At 38.1% G+C, this 17441-nt stretch overlaps 1 protein-coding gene across 5 annotated transcripts in view; it reads left to right on the forward strand.

The window, feature by feature from the left end:
• KDM5B (lysine demethylase 5B) overlaps positions 1 to 17441 on the forward strand; it is an 83272-nt gene that overhangs the window by 47118 nt on the left and 18713 nt on the right. For all 5 annotated transcript variants that reach the window (XM_032136940.2, XM_032136941.2, XM_058430518.1 and 2 more), the window contains exons 6-14: positions 497 to 593; positions 1849 to 1958; positions 4080 to 4238; positions 6143 to 6262; positions 8136 to 8294; positions 9213 to 9394; positions 11601 to 11763; positions 13902 to 14021; positions 15541 to 15735. In XM_032136940.2, the coding sequence (XP_031992831.1) occupies positions 497 to 593; positions 1849 to 1958; positions 4080 to 4238; positions 6143 to 6262; positions 8136 to 8294; positions 9213 to 9394; positions 11601 to 11763; positions 13902 to 14021; positions 15541 to 15735 (1305 nt within the window). The remainder of the gene's footprint in view (positions 1 to 496; positions 594 to 1848; positions 1959 to 4079; positions 4239 to 6142; positions 6263 to 8135; positions 8295 to 9212; positions 9395 to 11600; positions 11764 to 13901; positions 14022 to 15540; positions 15736 to 17441) is intronic.

The raw sequence follows: 17441 nt of genomic DNA on the forward strand, positions 1-17441 counted from the left end.
TTTTTTTGAGACAGAGTCTTGCTCTGTCACCCGGGCTGGAGTGCAATGGCACCATCTCAGCTCACTGCAGCCTCTGTCTCCCGGGTTCAAGCGATTCTCCTGCCTCAGCCTCCCAAGTAGCTGGGACTACAGGTGTGTGCCACCATGCCCAGCTACTTTTTGTAATTTTAGTAGAGACAGGGTTTCACTGTTAACCAGGCTGGTCTTGAACTTCTGACCTCAAGTGATCTGCCTGCCTCGGCCTCCCAAAGTGCTGCGATTACAGGTGTGAGCCACTGTGCCTGGCCAACTTTTCCCTATTTTTAAATTTCTCATCCATGCTTTAATAGTAGTTTCAAAGGTGAGCTCTCTTCCTTAGGAAGAGAGAGAAGTATGTTTTGAATGCCCTGTTAATAGAGGCAATTGGTAGGATATAGTCACCTTGAGATTCCAGTTGGATTTTTAAAGATTATTTCTTCTTAAAGGAAATATTCATGTATATGACAATTTTTTTAAGGCCATGAATATTAAAATAGAACCCGAGGAGACAACAGAAGCCAGAACTCATAATCTGAGACGTCGAATGGGTTGTCCAACTCCAAAATGTGAAAATGGTAAGAAAATTTATCAATGAATAGGAAAGAAAAAGTAAATAAAGTAAAAATAACTATTCATAAGTAAAGATTATAAGCTGAAAAAGTCAATAGAAAAAAATTAAAAAGTAAACATTAGAGCAGCCAGTACATAGTAGTCACTGGGTTGGGCTTTGAGAAATAAAATCTTAATATATCAACAGTGTCCTTGTTCTCATAATTAACTGACAAGTGGGAGAGAGAAACAGAAACTATATGTATGCATATTAGGAGTGTGGATGAGTTTCTCAGCTGTAGCGAGTTGCTACTTTGAAATTTGATTCAATGCAGTTACTTAAAAGAAGTAATTTGTGAAAAACATAGGTGCCTTTGACCGAACGTCTAATAGATTTATTTCAGGCAAGGCAAACAGACATGCTTCCTAAATCTGAATTGTAGTTAATTACTTGCCTGGCCATCACTTGATGTAAGTCACTGAGAGGTGAATTTGAGATTCTCTTAAGAGAAATCTTATATCCTATATAGGAGGCACATACAAATTAAGAAGTTACTAAAATTTGTTCAACCTAGGGATTAGTGAGCTAGTGGAAAGGCAGCACAATGCAGTGGAAAGTGATAGAGATACAATATAAAGTGGTACAGTAATCTTGGGACAACCGCTGACTAGTTATGTAACCTTAGAGATGTTTCTTGATTTACTTTAACATCAGTTTTCTTACCTTTGAAATGGGTTTGTTGTGAAGGGTTAAATACTTTATGGAAAGCATTGAGCACAATGCCTACCACATGATAGTTCAGTAATTGATAGCCGTTGTTTTCGCCAAACTTCTCAGTCTTCAGAACCAGGAATTTGGAGACCAGGAGGATGACCAGGAAGTCATCTTAGATCATGGAGAGATAATGTGTTATGTAGAGGAGGTATAGTTGGTGAACTGTTGGTCTCTTGTAGTCATGGCCAAGAGGAATTTGATTTCATCAGTATATGTTATGTGTTGGTCTTAAGAAAACTCTAATTCCTATTTTGAAAGCATACAAACCTGAGGGACATCTCCAGAAGTAACCTACATCCTGAAATTTAAATGGCACAAGAGTTTGCATTTTATCATAATCAGCATTTGAGCCCTTGAATAAAGTATACTGGGTACTATTGCTACTAAAATGTGAAAACACACATGAAATTATGTTTGTGTACAGTATGTGCTTTGGGAGGGAGATGATGAGTTGAGGAAGTGGAGAAAAGCATCATAAAGAGCTAATTTTGGATTGCCTCCTACAGAGAAAGAAATGAAGAGTAGCATCAAGCAAGAACCTATTGAGAGGAAAGATTATATTGTAGAAAATGAGAAGGAAAAGCCCAAGAGTCGATCTAAAAAAGCCACCAATGCTGTGAGTGACATCTCCCTTTCTCCTTTTTCTTTCCTCTTTTCCTTCTTCCCTTCCTTTCTTTAATCCCCTTTACCCCCAAGCTTAAACTTAAATGTGTGCCTTAAATAAGATTGTTTAACTTAGTGTCTGACAATAAAAGTATCTTTTGAAGTCAGTTTATAGTGTTAGTTAATAAATGAGGAAATACATGATCATACTATAAAGATGGTAGTAACATCCATCTTTGACTGCCATTTTCTGGAATACATTCAGTTTAGCACTGACTAATAATGAACTGTAATCTAGCTCATTATACACAGAATTGCTCATAAATCACTAGCTCACTTCTACATGAGCTGACGGCTAGCTCAAAAATCCAAGTTAGTGTTTTCCAGCTTTCCATCTAGCAAAGGGAAGGAAGAAAATGGAAAGAAGGAACAAAAAAGAGAAAGGAAGAAGGAAGAGGAAGGACGATATGAAAAGGAAGTAGAGAAGGAAGGAAGAAAAGGAAACGGAACAAAGGAAAGCAGTTGGGAGTAGGGAGGAGGACATGGCAGAGTTAGAGGGCTGGGAGCTGTTTATTCTGTGGAAAACTTTTATTAAAAGTAAAGCCTCATGGCATTAGAAAGGATCTGGTTCTTCTCTGCCCCCTTCTGAGAGCCTGAAATGGTGCTTTTTTTCTTGGAACTAGAAATTATTCTAATTGAATGTTCTCTCCATAAATGTCACCTTCTGCCCCACCCCCTCTCCCCAATACAATCAGAAAACTGACAGAGCTAGATTTTTATTTGCTACAATAAATAGACTGAAACAGACTCCCCATTTAGTTGAATTCTCAGCTTTCTAGTATTGAGTAATGTATCAGTTTGCTGTGGCTGCCATAAGGACGTGCCACAGACTGAGTGGCTTAAACAACAGAAATTTATTTTTTCACAGTTGCATAGGCTGGGAAATTTGAGATCAAGGTGTTGGCAGGGTTGATTTCTTCTGAGCCCTCTTTCCTTGGCTGTGGATGGCTGTCTTTCACATGGTCTTTCCTCTGTACATATCTTTGTCCTTATAAGGACACTAGTCATATTGGATGATTACCTCTGTAAGGACTCATTTCCAAATATAGTCACATTCTGAGGTACTGAGGGTTAGGACTTCAACATGTGAGTTTTTGGGGGAATACAGTGTACCCCATAAAAAGTAATAACTATGCTTTTTCACTGGACATTAGGGGAACTTCTTAACCATGTCGCCTTAATTAGAATTACAAGTGGTAGTTTATTTTTACTTTTTAGAGATGGCTGGAGTACAGTGACACAATCATAGCTACTGCTGCCTTGAACTCCTGGGCTCAAGGGATCCTCTTGCCCCAGTCTCTTAAGTAGCTGGGACCACAGGTGTGCATCACCATGCCCAGCTAATTTTTCTTTTTTAAATTTCTTGTAGCGACAGTGTCTCGCCATATTGCCCAGGCTGGTCTCAGACTCCTGGCTTCAAGCAGTCCTGCCAGGGCCCCCAAAAGTGTTGGGATTACAGGCTTAAGCCACTGTGCCAGGCGTAAATTGGTAGTTTAATGTGGTTAACTTTAAAACAGTTTTGTTTTAAATATGGAAAACTTGTATTTTTCCTTCATAAATTCTACTTTTGGTTAGGTTGGTAATGTATTACCTGGTATCTTTTTTTTTTTTTCTCCTGAGACAGGGTCTCTGTCACCCAGGCTAGAGTGCAGTACTGCAATAAGGGCTCACTCCAACTTTGACCTACCAGGCTCAAGAAATCTTCCTGTCTCAACTCCCCAAGTAGTTGGGACTACAGACATGTGCCACCATTCTTGGCCTATAACCCTAGCTAGCATCTTGTTGTTGTTTTGGAACCTACTAAAAACTAGGTCTTTAAATAACAAACTTTAAACACATCACAATTGAGAAAGTTAGGAGATTCCACTTTAGATTTGGTATGCATGAGATATTGCGAAATATCCGTCGTAGAAAGCGAAACATTTTTATTTAAAACATCCTTTATAGAGGTTGAAGCATTTGTAGCAGGATGTAGAGACTAGATTATGTCTCAGATCCACTTCATTTCTAGAATTTTAGAAAATCAAATAATAGCTCATGTTCCTTTGTTCTGTACCCAATTTTATTGCTACAGGTGGACCTGTATGTCTGTCTTTTATGTGGCAGTGGCAATGATGAAGACCGGCTACTGTTGTGTGATGGCTGTGATGACAGTTACCATACCTTTTGCTTGATCCCACCTCTCCATGATGTTCCCAAGGGAGACTGGAGATGTCCTAAGTGTTTGGCTCAGGTAATAATTAATGGTAGAGGTAACACTAGAAAAAATTTTTAGGGCATTTTTCTTTGCCTTTGAGTTTTATTTATTTTTTATTATTATTTTTTTAGACAAGGACTCACTTTGTTGCCCAGGCTGGAGTGCAGTGGCACAAACATGGCTCACTGCAGCCTCAACCTCCCTGGCTCAAGCAGTTCTCCCACCTCAGCCCCCCAAGTAGCTGGGACTACAGGCCCATGCCATGATGCCTGGCTAATTTTTGTATTCTTTGTACAGAGGGGGTTTCACCATGTTGCCCAGGGCTGGTCTCCTGAGCTCAAATAGTCCTCCTACCTCGGCCTTCCAAATTGCTGGGATTACAGGTCTGAGCCACCTCACTTGACCTGCCTTTGAGTTTTAGATTTGGCAGTCGACACTAATGAGGCCCGTGAAGAAAACTGGGCCCATGAAGAAAACTGGGATGGACCTGAATAGGAAAGAGGTCTTAGAAGTGAGTTCCACAATGTATGTGGGTAGTTAAGAGGCAGAAAATAATTTGTAATAAGTATCTTATTATTTTTTTAATTCTTATAAAAAGCACTACATGCTCTTTGCAAGAATTATTAAAACATTGAACAACTTAAAAAGTAGAGCTATGCTTTCACAATGCATACATAACCACTGTTAATGTCTTGGTGTATATTCATCCAGACTTTTTTCTATTTTAAACAAATGGAGCTACATTATATAAGTAATTTTAGTAATATGCTTTTTACATTTATAGAGACATTTTCTTGTATCACTGTGATTACTGATGTTTTTAATAGTGCATGCTGTCATTGGTAAAATCTAAAAAGGATCTACCATTATCTTCATGAGGATTTTTTTTTTTTTTAATTTTTTAGACAGAATCTCACTCTATTACCCAGGCTGGAGTACAGTGGAGTGCAGTGGCGTGATCTCAGCTCACTGCAACCTCCACCTCCCCAGCTCAAGTGATCCTCCCATCTCAGCCTCCCAAGTAGCTGAGACTACAGGCTTGCACCACCATGCCCAGCTAATTTTTGTATTTTTTAGTAGAGACAGGGTTTTGCCACGTTGTCCATGCTGGTCTCAAACTCCTGAGCTCAGGTGATCCGCCTGCTCTGACCTCCCAAAGTGCCGGATTACAGGTGTGAGCCACCGCATCTAGCCATTAGGATTATTTTGCATTAATATTATGTAGCAGTCAGTCTATTACCCTTGTTAGGGTTGAATTATAATAGTAAGGAGGTTTATTTTAAGTATAGCATGGATATAAAGATTTGAGTGTTTTTCCACGTAGCTATGTTACAACATAAGGATATCTCCATCAATGGGAGGTTATTAGGCATGGGACAAGGATAAATTATTTAATACCTCATAAGAGGGATGACCTTATCAATGAATCTGGAATATTTAAGTCTATTGGCTCACGAAGATTAAGGCAGCTTTTATACTGCCCCTGTTAACTCCCAGTATTAGGTTATAATCAAATATTGCTGGCCTGAGAGCCATTCTGTTCCATCAAGTGGTTTATCTCTATTTTGATCTATTGTTTGTTGATTTTATAGTTTTAACCCCAGGAGGACATTATTACTGTCATTTTCAGTATTGAAAACATTATTTGATTTTGAAGGAAGTCAAATCTTTAGCCTGCCTCTTATAAATATATAAGTTTATCCAAGTTGTGGTTGTTAAAATTGACATTTTATTTGCTCATTAGCAAATAAATAAAATGTATTTTATTTGCTTATTAAAATAACCACATTTTCCAGGCAGGTTTATTTTTATAATGTAGACCTAGCATAGAAGTAAAATAAACAAATTAAAGCCTTGTTTTTTATCTGCCAGCTTGATGATTGACCAAGTATACTTGATGTTTTCAGTGTCACCTAGAACATAATTTTCTTTATTTTCAGGAATGTAGTAAGCCACAAGAAGCATTTGGCTTTGAACAAGCAGCCAGGGACTATACCCTCCGTACTTTTGGGGAAATGGCAGATGCGTTCAAATCTGATTACTTCAACATGCCAGTCCATGTATGTACATATATACTGCTTTGATTTAGGATTTTAATAGCTTTTGGAGAAAAGTGTAGCCGAAGACCCATTTTTAGTTGAGACCTCACTCTAGTGGGCATTATTACACAGAAAGCAGAAAGAAACCTTTAATTTGTTTTGTGGTATTTAAAATTTCACAATACTTTAAAAAGCATTCTAAATTTTTATTTTAGGATTTCTCTAAAGATACCTCTTCCACACAGATTATACAGCACCAGTAATAGAACACTAATAAAGAAAATCACCAGCAATCATTTTGGCCCAACAAATATAAAGAATACTTCACAAAATGTATTAAATGACTGCTATGTGCCAAGGTGTACTATGCATTGGGAACACATTTGTTGTATATTGTTATGTAATCATAAGTTAGTATTATAAATTTCAGAATGAGTCCATTTTTAATTCCCCTTTATGCACTTTGAAGCATAAGCATTTTCCATTCAGCATTTAATACTCCGTCAGATGAGTACACCAAAATGTAATGCTTTAATTCTGGGTATTTAAACAATGATTTTTGTCACTACTAATAAAGCACTGCAGCAAACCCTTTATGCATGTAGCACTCTTTAATTGGATGATTTTCTTGGGATGATTATTGAGGTCAGAGGAGAGTCATTCTCCTTCATTCCATCTCAGTTGCTGCATCAATTTATGGATCCCAGCAATATATGAGTGAACTTGTTTTTCCCCAACACCTCTAACATCAGTTATTAGTTACTTAAAATGTTTGCTTATTTAATGGACTTAAATTTATACTCCATTTGGATTTTCAGTTCTCTTGACTTCCTTATGTGTTATAATATTTGCCAATATGTTTGCTTAACCAATCCTGATGACTTGCATGTAACCTCTTCTATTTGTGGTTAACTGTATATTTTGACGGAATATTAGATGAGGACATTGAGGGATAGACATTTAAATGTTACCTGCCTCTGGATTTATACCAGATTAACAACAGATTGACATTTAGTCCGGTGACTCTTTATTCTAAGGGTGTGCTGCTACAAATTGCTCCTTTTGTCATATCATATATACTGGCAGTCCCCAACCGCCCTTTCCCAAACTGGCCATGGACCAATACCAGTCGGTGGCCTGTTAGGAACAGGGCCACACAGCAGGAGGTGATCGGTGGGCAAACATTACCACCCGAGCTCTGCATCCTGTCAGATCAGCAGCTGCATTAGCTTCTCATAGGAGGGCAAACCCTATTGTGAACTGCCTATGCAAAGGATCTAGGTTGCATGTTCCTTATGAGAATCTAATCCCCCCACCTCCCAGCCCTTGCGCCCTGCCCTTCCCCATCCATGGAAAAATTGCCTTCCATGAAACCCATCCCTGGTGCCAAAAACACAGGGACATTGGGGACCACTGCTATATACTGTCTTTATTGTGTTGGTTGCCTACATTGCTCTCAGACAGGTCTAGTGAAAAGAATGAAAGGATGGACTCAGGTAATGTATTTGAAAGCATCTCAAAGTATAAAGCATCATTGAAACAACAAACCTTATTACTGTGCTGTTATCAACTGTACAGTGCTATACGTCATTCAGACACAACTAACCATTATTGCTATGCAGTTTATGTTACGTTTTTTGAAACACAGAAATATCTCCCAGTCATAAATAATTGCTTTCCTTGGCTCCCTTTTACTGTTGTGGCCTGGCTGTTGATAGAGGAACATGAATTCCTTTTAGACAGTAGAGGTTTCCTGAATTGCCTAAGATCAATTATAGAATATTATAGACACAATTTTTCCTTAGGATGCTGTTCTTTGATTCCCATCACTGAGCTTAATTGGTCACAGACAGTTTGTGAGGAAACTCATTTTTTCTATTCCTTATATTTCCAGATGGTCCCCACAGAGCTTGTTGAGAAAGAATTTTGGAGACTGGTAAGCACTATTGAGGAGGATGTCACAGTGGAATATGGAGCTGACATTGCCTCAAAGGAATTTGGCAGTGGCTTTCCTGTCCGAGATGGGAAAATCAAACTCTCACCCGAGGAAGAGGTAGGCATATAAGTGGCTTGGAAATTGAGGTATTTATTGAAATTCTGTTTGGTTGGCTTGAAGTAACTTATGATTACTTTTAGCAAATCCTTAATTACCAGATTTTTAATGATTTCAAGAAAAGTAGAAAGAGCCTACAGAAGAATTCTAGTCCTAACTATGTCACTATATTGTGGTCATAGGGGAAAATTACTTATCACCCTTTGCCTTCAGATTTTATAACCTTGGTTTCTCCTACTGAAGAAAACCTGAAGGACTGAGACCAGTCCTTTATTTTTGAACTTTAATATTTTTGAGTATTTTTTTCCATACTAGCAAACTCTTAGGAAGAGTTCTGTTTCTATCTTGGTAGGAAAGTGTGATTTTTTTTTTTTTTTTTGGTAGTTTTCTTTGAAAATATTACATATGATCAGAAAAGTACATAGTTATATGTATACAGCCTGATGAATTTCCACAAACTGAACACACCCATGTAACCAGCACTAACTAAAACAAGAAATAGGATACTCCCAGCACCCCAGAAGTTCCCTTTTTGCCTGCTCTCCTTCACTACTTTTCCTCTTTCAGGACAAGCACTATGCCCTCAGGATAATCACTATCCTGACTTCTAACACTATAGATTAGTTTGCCTGATTTTGAACTTTGTTAAAGTGGACTCATGGCTTATGTTCCTCTATATATATTTAAAAAGAGACAGATACAAAAGTATGTGCTGTGTGAGTCCATTTATACAAAGCTCAAAACCGGGCAAAACGAATCTCTGGGCATCCTAGAAGGTCAGCGTGGTGGCCCCTCCTCTTCCACATTTCTTTTTTTATTTTGAAGGAGAATATTTTTAGCTGGCCTTTTGAAACAGAGTTCTAAAATGTTAGCATTATATAGCTAAACCTTTATCCTCTTTTGTCTTCTTATTTTTAGGAGTATCTTGATAGTGGCTGGAATTTGAACAACATGCCAGTGATGGAGCAGTCTGTCCTTGCACATATTACTGCTGATATATGTGGCATGAAACTTCCTTGGTTGTATGTGGGAATGTGCTTTTCTTCATTCTGTTGGCATATTGAAGACCACTGGAGCTATTCAATTAACTACTTGCACTGGTGAGAAGTTCCAAAAAGAACCCATGAATAGTATGCACGCTGGATAGGAAAACTTTCCTTTTCAATGCAGATGTGTCTTAACTGTGTCTAAAGAGTAATGAACTACTTTTTTCCCTAAGGTTTTTCACTTCTGTTAGAACAGGCATCCTGACAAGACAGTGGTTCTTAAGATTCCTAGAGCATCCATGAATTCCCTGAAATTGCACACACACTACTTTGCAAGAACAACATATTTCTGGGGGAAAGGTAGTTTTTATCTGAAGTAAAGAAGTCTTTGTCTAGGCCGGGTGCAGTGGCTCATGCCTGTAATCCCAGCACTTTGGGAGGCCAAGATGGGCAGATCACCTGAGGTCGGGAGTTCGAGACCAGCCTGGCTAACATGGAGAAACCCTATCTCTACTAAAAATATAAAAATTAGCTGGGTGTGGTGGTGAACACCTGTAATCCCAGCTACTTGGGAGGCTGAGGGAGGAGAATCACTTGAACCTGGGAGGCAGAGGTTGCAGTGAGCCAAGAGACCGCACCATTGCACTCCTGCCTGGGCAACAGAGCGAAACTCCACCTCAAAACAAAAAGAAGTCTTTACCTATAGAAAAAGCATATTCTAAGTAAAAGTTACTTTTACTATAGAAAATCCCATTTGATGGCAGTGGTAGCCTGGATACCCCTTTGGGAGAATCGTGAATTATAGTAGGTACCACAGTGTCCTCCAGGTCTGTGTAATGACCAGCCTCTCTTTTGTTGTGCTGAATTCAGGTATCACTACGCACAGTAGAGTGAGCCTTATCTTGGTGTGCGCATTGAGGGGGCAAGGTGGGAGGGATGTGCAGATATTTGGGCTTCTTTACTTTTTAAATTCTTCAAGCCATTTCTTCACATCTGTTTTCTTTATTTTTCTTCTAAATATAAAAATATTTGAAAATCTATAACTCACTCAAATCCTCACACAAGGAATTTGAGGATGTACCACAAGAAAGAGAATTGGCATATATATGTATAGAATTAATTCTGCTTCCCTAGGCAGTTTCTCCCAGCTATAAAATGAAGATTATATTTACCATACCTCACAGGGATGATACAGATAAATTGTTTGATAATTTAAAGTCCTTTGAAGAATAAAAATTCCTTAGAAATGCTAATTGCCTTATTAGTGTTTGATTTAACCTCGTCTGCCAGAATGGGCAAGGGAAAAGAAAAATGGAGAGTTGCCTTACCTTGTCGGTTGCTTTAGGCAACTGTGATAACAACATATCCTGAAGTGAATACGATACCTTATATTCTTAGAAATTCTGGATATTGGCTGGGCACGGTGGCTCACGCCTGTAATCTCAGCACTAAGCTGAGGTGGGTGGTTCACCTGAGGTCAGGAGTTCGAGACCAGCCTGGCTAACGTGGTGAAACCCCTTCTCCACTAAAAATACAAAAATTAGCTGGGCATGGTGGTGCATGCCTGTAATACTAGCTACTCGGGAGGCTGAGGCAGGAGAATTGCTTGAACCTGGGAAGCGGAGGTTGCAGTGAGCCGAAATTGCGTCGTTGCACTTCAGCCTGGACAACAGAGCAAGACTCAGTCTCAAAAAAAAAAAAAAAAAAAAAGAGAGAGAAATTCTAGGTGTCTGCATTTTCTAAAGAGTCAGATAAAAATGAGAGGGGAGAGAGGGACCTCAGATGGAAAGTCTTCTGTTCATTCATACTTGAAGGGGGAAAATGCATTACATATGTTCACATCTCATTTCTTTTTTTTTTTTTTTTTTTTTTTTTTTTTTTTTTTTTTTTTTTTTTTTGAGATGGAGTCTTGCTCTTGTCACTCAGGCAGGAATGCAGTGGTACGATCTCTGCTCACTGGATCCTCCACCTCCCGGGGTCAAGTGAATCTTCTGCTTCAGCCTCCCAAGTAGCTGGGATTACAGGTGCCTGCCACCATGCCTGGCTAATTTTTCTATTTTTAATAGAGATAGGGTTTCACCATGTTGGCCAGGCTGGTCTTGAACTCCTGACCTCGTGATCTACCCGCCTTGGTCTCCTAAAGTGCTGGGATTACAGACGTGAGCCACAGCACCCGGCTCACATTCACATTTCTAATGATATTTTGTCAGTTTGCGGATTCCACTAGTCTTACAAAGCTAAGTCTGAAAAATATGAACTGGTAACTCATTTGGTTTGTGTTGGTGTTGCAGATTGATTTATTTTTACAATCTATTTCCAGGGGTGAACCAAAAACCTGGTATGGAGTCCCAGGGTATGCTGCTGAGCAGCTAGAAAATGTAATGAAGAAACTAGCTCCAGAACTCTTTGTGTCCCAGCCGGATCTCCTCCATCAGCTTGTGACCATCATGAACCCCAATACCCTGATGACTCATGAAGTGCCTGTATGTTCTGGGTTAATCCTCCTGCCACTCAAGCTTAATTCACCACTCCTCTTTTCCTTTTTATTCACTTTTTTATGATGTGGATTTAGTTCTGTGTTTTCTATAGCATGACTTGATAGCAGAAACAGCTGTTTTGCTGTGGTACTGTACATTTACTCAGTGGGACTGGATCCTTAGATACCGTAAAAACTAATTTGTTGCAGCTAATAACTATATTGCTAAACAGCCTTCCTTTGCAAGTAATAATTGCGATTCATTGGTTTTAGTATATTTGTAAGTGAAAATTTATTTCAAGGTCTTGAGCTTGTATTTTAGGGTTCCTAGTCTAGACTGAAAAGTCTAGAGGTTGCTAAATGAAGTGACAACTATACAGTCATGGGACACCTATGAACAACAGGGATATGTTCTGAGAAATGCATTGCTAGGTGATTTTGTTGTCATGTGAACTTCATCGAGTGTACTTACACAAACCTAGATGGTATAGCGAACTACTCACCTAGGCTATATGGTGTAGGCTGTTGCTGCTGGGCTACAAATCTGTACAGCATGTTACTGTACTGAATACCTTAGATAGTTGTAACACAATAGTAAGGATTTGTGTATTTAAATGTATCTAAACAGAAAAGGTACAGTGAAAATATGGTATTATAATCTTACGGACCACCATTGATATGTGGTCTGTCTGTGACCAAAATGTTGTTACGTGGTGCACAACTATACTGGCTTCCTTTTGGAGAATACTCTGAAGACATTTGGGAGGCCATATTGAAATGTATGAAGAGTCCATCTTAGCTAAATAAAATGTAAATTATACATTTACAGTGTTAAAGTGAATTCTTGAACTTGTTGTGACCTTAAGTTTATGCTTTTGGGTTCATAGGCTAGTCAATGGAGACAACAGAAAGGACTTTCATTTTAGGCATTATAAATTATGCATGGACCATAGCTTAGAAAATAATCACCAGTAAGCACCACAATCTCACCATCTCCTCATAGTTGGTATTTTTTCTCATAATATTTTTCTTTCCTCATGTTGACTGTTTTTTCCAATTTGTTAAGAGTAGATTGCTTTAATTGAGACCTGACCCTGGTTCTTTAAATATTGAGCAAACCGTCTGAGGTTAGATTCTGGACCTACAGAGATAGATGAATGAACTCCTTGTGCATTTAGGGATTCACAATCTGAAGTAAAAGATAATGTTTATATAGATAATGGAAGGGTGGTGTGGTTTGACAGTGGTGCCAACTATGAGACTGATCTAATAACTCAATATATTGAGAATCAGAAAGGGCTCGTAAATGAGATGACATCTGTAGTAGGAGCTGGAACTCTGATAAATTATCATGTTTGGCAGAGTCAGGGAAGGAGGAAGTATTCCAAGTAGAAGATATGGTGTTCCTGTGATGGGTAGTAGTCTTTACACAGAACCCTGAAGGCCGTATTATCACACAGATGGCTGGTCTCCACCCCTAGAATTTCTGATCCTGTTATTTTGTTAGTCTGAGTGGGGCTTGAGGATTTTCATTTCCAACAAGCTCCTAGTGGATGTTGATGCTTTTGTTCTGGGGGACCATACACTAGGTAAGCATTGGTGTAGAAATATAGACGCTTGAAAAGGAATCTAATATTATTACATAATAATAAGTTCAGTATAAGGATTTGTGTGCCTAGAGCAATATAGGTACTTTTGGGGTGAGGGTGGTGGTAGGAAGAAGGGAATGATGGGAGGTAAGTTTGAGTTCCAAATGAGGAGGAGCTCTGTATGTTATGAGATTCTTGAAATAGAGTGGGATTGCTTTAATTGGTGGTAGAAGATACTACTTGAGGGTAGTAATAATATATTAGGATATTCTTAATTGTAGCTGTTTTTAAAAGTTATACCTTGAACCTTAATGTGGCGACATTTTTGTTTTGTGTTCAGATACTAATCAACTTCGGTAGTCTGGGATACTGCTCCATCTTGTGACATAAATTAGTATCTCTAGGTGATTTTCTACTTTAGTAATTTGTTTTTTCTGGCTCAATTTCAGAAAGCTGCCTTTTTTTGAAAAGTATCTAATAGTCTGTGTCCAGATTGTCTTTAGTAACAATGTCACTCTTTAAGAAACTCAAAAATCTTCAATTTCTGTCTCTTCAGGTTTACCGAACTAATCAGTGTGCTGGGGAGTTTGTGATTACATTTCCAAGAGCCTACCACAGTGGTTTTAACCAGGGTTTTAATTTTGCTGAGGCTGTTAACTTCTGCACTGTTGATTGGGTATGTAATTACAATTTAGTGAACCTTTTCAAATTTATTGTTTTTCCTGAGGAAATGGAATATAATGTTTTAAAGTGTCATGTGGGCTGGGTGCGGTGGCTCATGCCTGTAATCCCAGCACTTTCGGAAGCCAAGGTGAGCGGATCACCTGAGGTCAGGAGTTCGAGACCAGCCTGGCCAACATGGTGAAACCCCATCTCTACTAAAAATACAAAAATTAGGCATGATGGTGGGCGCCTGTAATCCCAATTACTTGGGAGGCTGAGGCAGGAGAATCACTTGAACCCAGGAGGTGGAGATCGCAGTGAGCCAAGATCACACCATTGCACTCCAGCCTGGGCAACAGACTGAAACTCTGTCTCAAAAAAACAAATGTCACACGGATAGTTGCCTTGACCCATTACTGCTCAGCTGGTCAGTCTGCAAATTGTTTACCAGTCCACAATGAGATAAAGCACTTGTACCACAGTGTAAATCAAGCATGAATTACCTAAGCATACTGCTTAGTTCAGCTGATGTTTTTTCTTTTGTAGCAAGACTTTCTTGATGAAGAAAGGAGTCTGTTGATTTACATTCTGGCTGAAGCTGAGCATCTCATTGCAAACTGATAAATAATTCCAGTCTAAAGGCTTTGTATAGTACTAGCTTACATTATCTACAGTACAGCAATTTAAGGACACATTTGGTTTCAGTTAGTTGTAAAGTTTAATTTTTATATTTGTATTAATACTTTTCATTTACCTAAAAAGTTCTAGATTAAGTGGTGTTAAAGCTAATGAATTATACTTTGTTATAACGGCACTTGCTATATCTATGCTTATTTCCCATTATGTAGTTTTTCAGAATATTATTCCCTGAAGTAGGTTGATCATACCAGTTCAGCACAATTATTTCAGGAAGTATATAAGGTCATACTTCAAATTAGATTCTGCATTGTTGTAGATACTAATACATTGTTAATATACTGGGTCTTTTTTTTTTAAACCACTTTTTAATTAAGATATGTAACATTACAGATCTTTGGGATGCAAAGATAAATAAGGCCTAGGGCCTAGGCTAGGAATCTTATGAGTCTGGTGTTTTGTTTTTTTTTTTAATTTTTTTGAGACAGTCTCGCTCTGTCACCCAGGCTGGAGTGCAGTGGTGCAATCATGGTTCATTGCAACCTCGACCTCCCAGGCTCAAGCAATCCTTCCACGTCAGCCTCCCGAGTAGCTGGGACTACAGGCGTGCACCACCACACCCGACTAACGTTTATATTTGTTTGTAGAGGTGAGATTTCACCATACTGCACAGGCTGCTCTCCGATTCTTAGACTCAAGCAAGGCTTGGCCTCCCAAAGTGTTGGAATTACAGGTGTCAGCCATCTGCCTGGCCCAGAGTCTGATTTAAGGGTTGGTAAATGATACGTGTTAAGACCCATAGTGTGATATTTGGTAATTTGATAATAATGGGTCAGAGGTGTTTGGAAATAGAAGAAAGATGAATGTTATTTTTTTCTTTCCGTCTTTTGATACAGCTGCCATTAGGCCGACAGTGTGTGGAGCATTATCGCTTGCTTCATCGATATTGTGTGTTTTCCCACGATGAGATGATCTGCAAGATGGCTTCCAAGGCTGATGTACTAGATGTTGTAGTGGCTTCAACTGTTCAGAAAGACATGGCCATTATGATTGAGGATGAGAAAGCTTTAAGGGAAACTGTCCGTAAATTGGTAAGGCTTATGGAAATCCAACTGCATGTTGTCATTGGGTATTATTTAGTAAAATTTTTACGCACTTTAATATCATTTTAAGCAGTCTTTTTAAAGCCTATTTTCTTTGAGGCCATTGTAATAGATGTATAGTAGTATCTCGTGGTTTTAATTTTTATTCACTATCTTATTTGCCACATGCACATATGTCTCTTTGAAGTAGCTGTTCAAATGTTTTGCCCCTTTAAAAAAAATGTTTTGTAGAAACAGGGTCTCACTATGTTGCCCAGGCTGGTCTCAAACTGCTGGGTTCAAGCTGTCCACCCAACTCAACCTCCCAGTGTTCTGGGATTACAGGTGTGAGCCACCACACCTGGCTTGCCCTTTATTTTTTAAAAAAATTTGATTGTTGTAATAATTCTTTATGTATTCTGCATACCAGTTTTGTTTTTTTTTTTTTTGATAAGATAGGTGTTTTGCTAATATTTTCTCCCAGTCTGTGGCTTGTCTTTGATTTTCCTACCAGTGTCTTTCAGCAAGCAGGAGTTTTTCGTTTTGATGAAGTCCAGTTTGTTAATTATTTTCTTGTGTGAATCATGTTTTTTTGGTTTCCTATTTAATAAATCTTGCCTAATCCAAAGTGACAAAGATTTTCTCCTAAAAAGTCATCTAGAATTTCAGTTTCAAGTTTTACATTTAGGTCTTTCATCTATTTCAAGTAATTTTTGTTTTTCAAAAATATGAGTCAAGGTTCATTTTTTTTGCATGTGGATATATCTAGTTCTTCCAGCAGCATTTCTTGAAAAGACTATCTTTTCTTCATTAAATTGCTTTGGCACCTTTGTTGAAAATCAATTATGTGGTTGAAAACCACATAAGTATGGGTCTATTTCTGGACTCTATTGTGTTCTGGTGATCTGTGCATCTATTCTATTGCTAATACCAAATGGTCTTGATTATTGTAGCTTTCTAAGAAGTCTTGAAATCAGGTAGTATGAGTCTTCCAACTTTGTTTTTTTTTAAAAATTGTTTTATCTCTTTTACTTTTTTTAACATAAATTTTAGAATCAGCTTATTGATTTCCACCAAATCAATTCCTGTTGGAATTTTGATTGAGACTGCATGAAACTATGGATAGTTTGGGGGAGAATTGATAATAATATTGAGTCTTCCAATTCATGAACATAGTATAATTTTATATTGCATGTTTTTTGGCACTATTATAAATTGTACTTTTACAAACTTTGAATTTCTAATTGTTTATTGCTAGTATTTAGAGAGACAATTGACTTGTATATTGACCTTGTCTCCTGAGACCTTGCTAAAAATTCACTTAATTTCCAGTAACTTTTTCATGGATTCTTTTGGAATAATAATATCTGCAAATAGTAATACTTTTTTTTTTTTTTAATATTTGCCTCTTTGGATAGAATCCTGGAATATTGGCTCTCTGCAGCCCATTATATTTTAACAGCAGGTCACCTATCTTACCCCCTTATATTTTACAGTTGGGGGAAAATAGTGCCCAGAGGGTTTAAGTAACTTACCAAAGTCTTACATCAAAACTGGTAGCTCATTTTTAGAACTCTGAGACTTTTTCCATATATGGAATTTAAAAATCAAAATGAGGTGTGAACTACATGATTGATTCTTAACTAAAATCCGTAGAGTTCGTCCTTAATCTTATTTTAAACAAAAATGTTAACTTTCTGCATCCCATGAAGTCC

Source organism: Hylobates moloch, unplaced genomic scaffold (assembly GCF_009828535.3).
Source record: "Hylobates moloch isolate HMO894 unplaced genomic scaffold, HMol_V3 SCAFFOLD_18, whole genome shotgun sequence".
NCBI lineage: Eukaryota > Metazoa > Chordata > Mammalia > Primates > Hylobatidae > Hylobates > Hylobates moloch.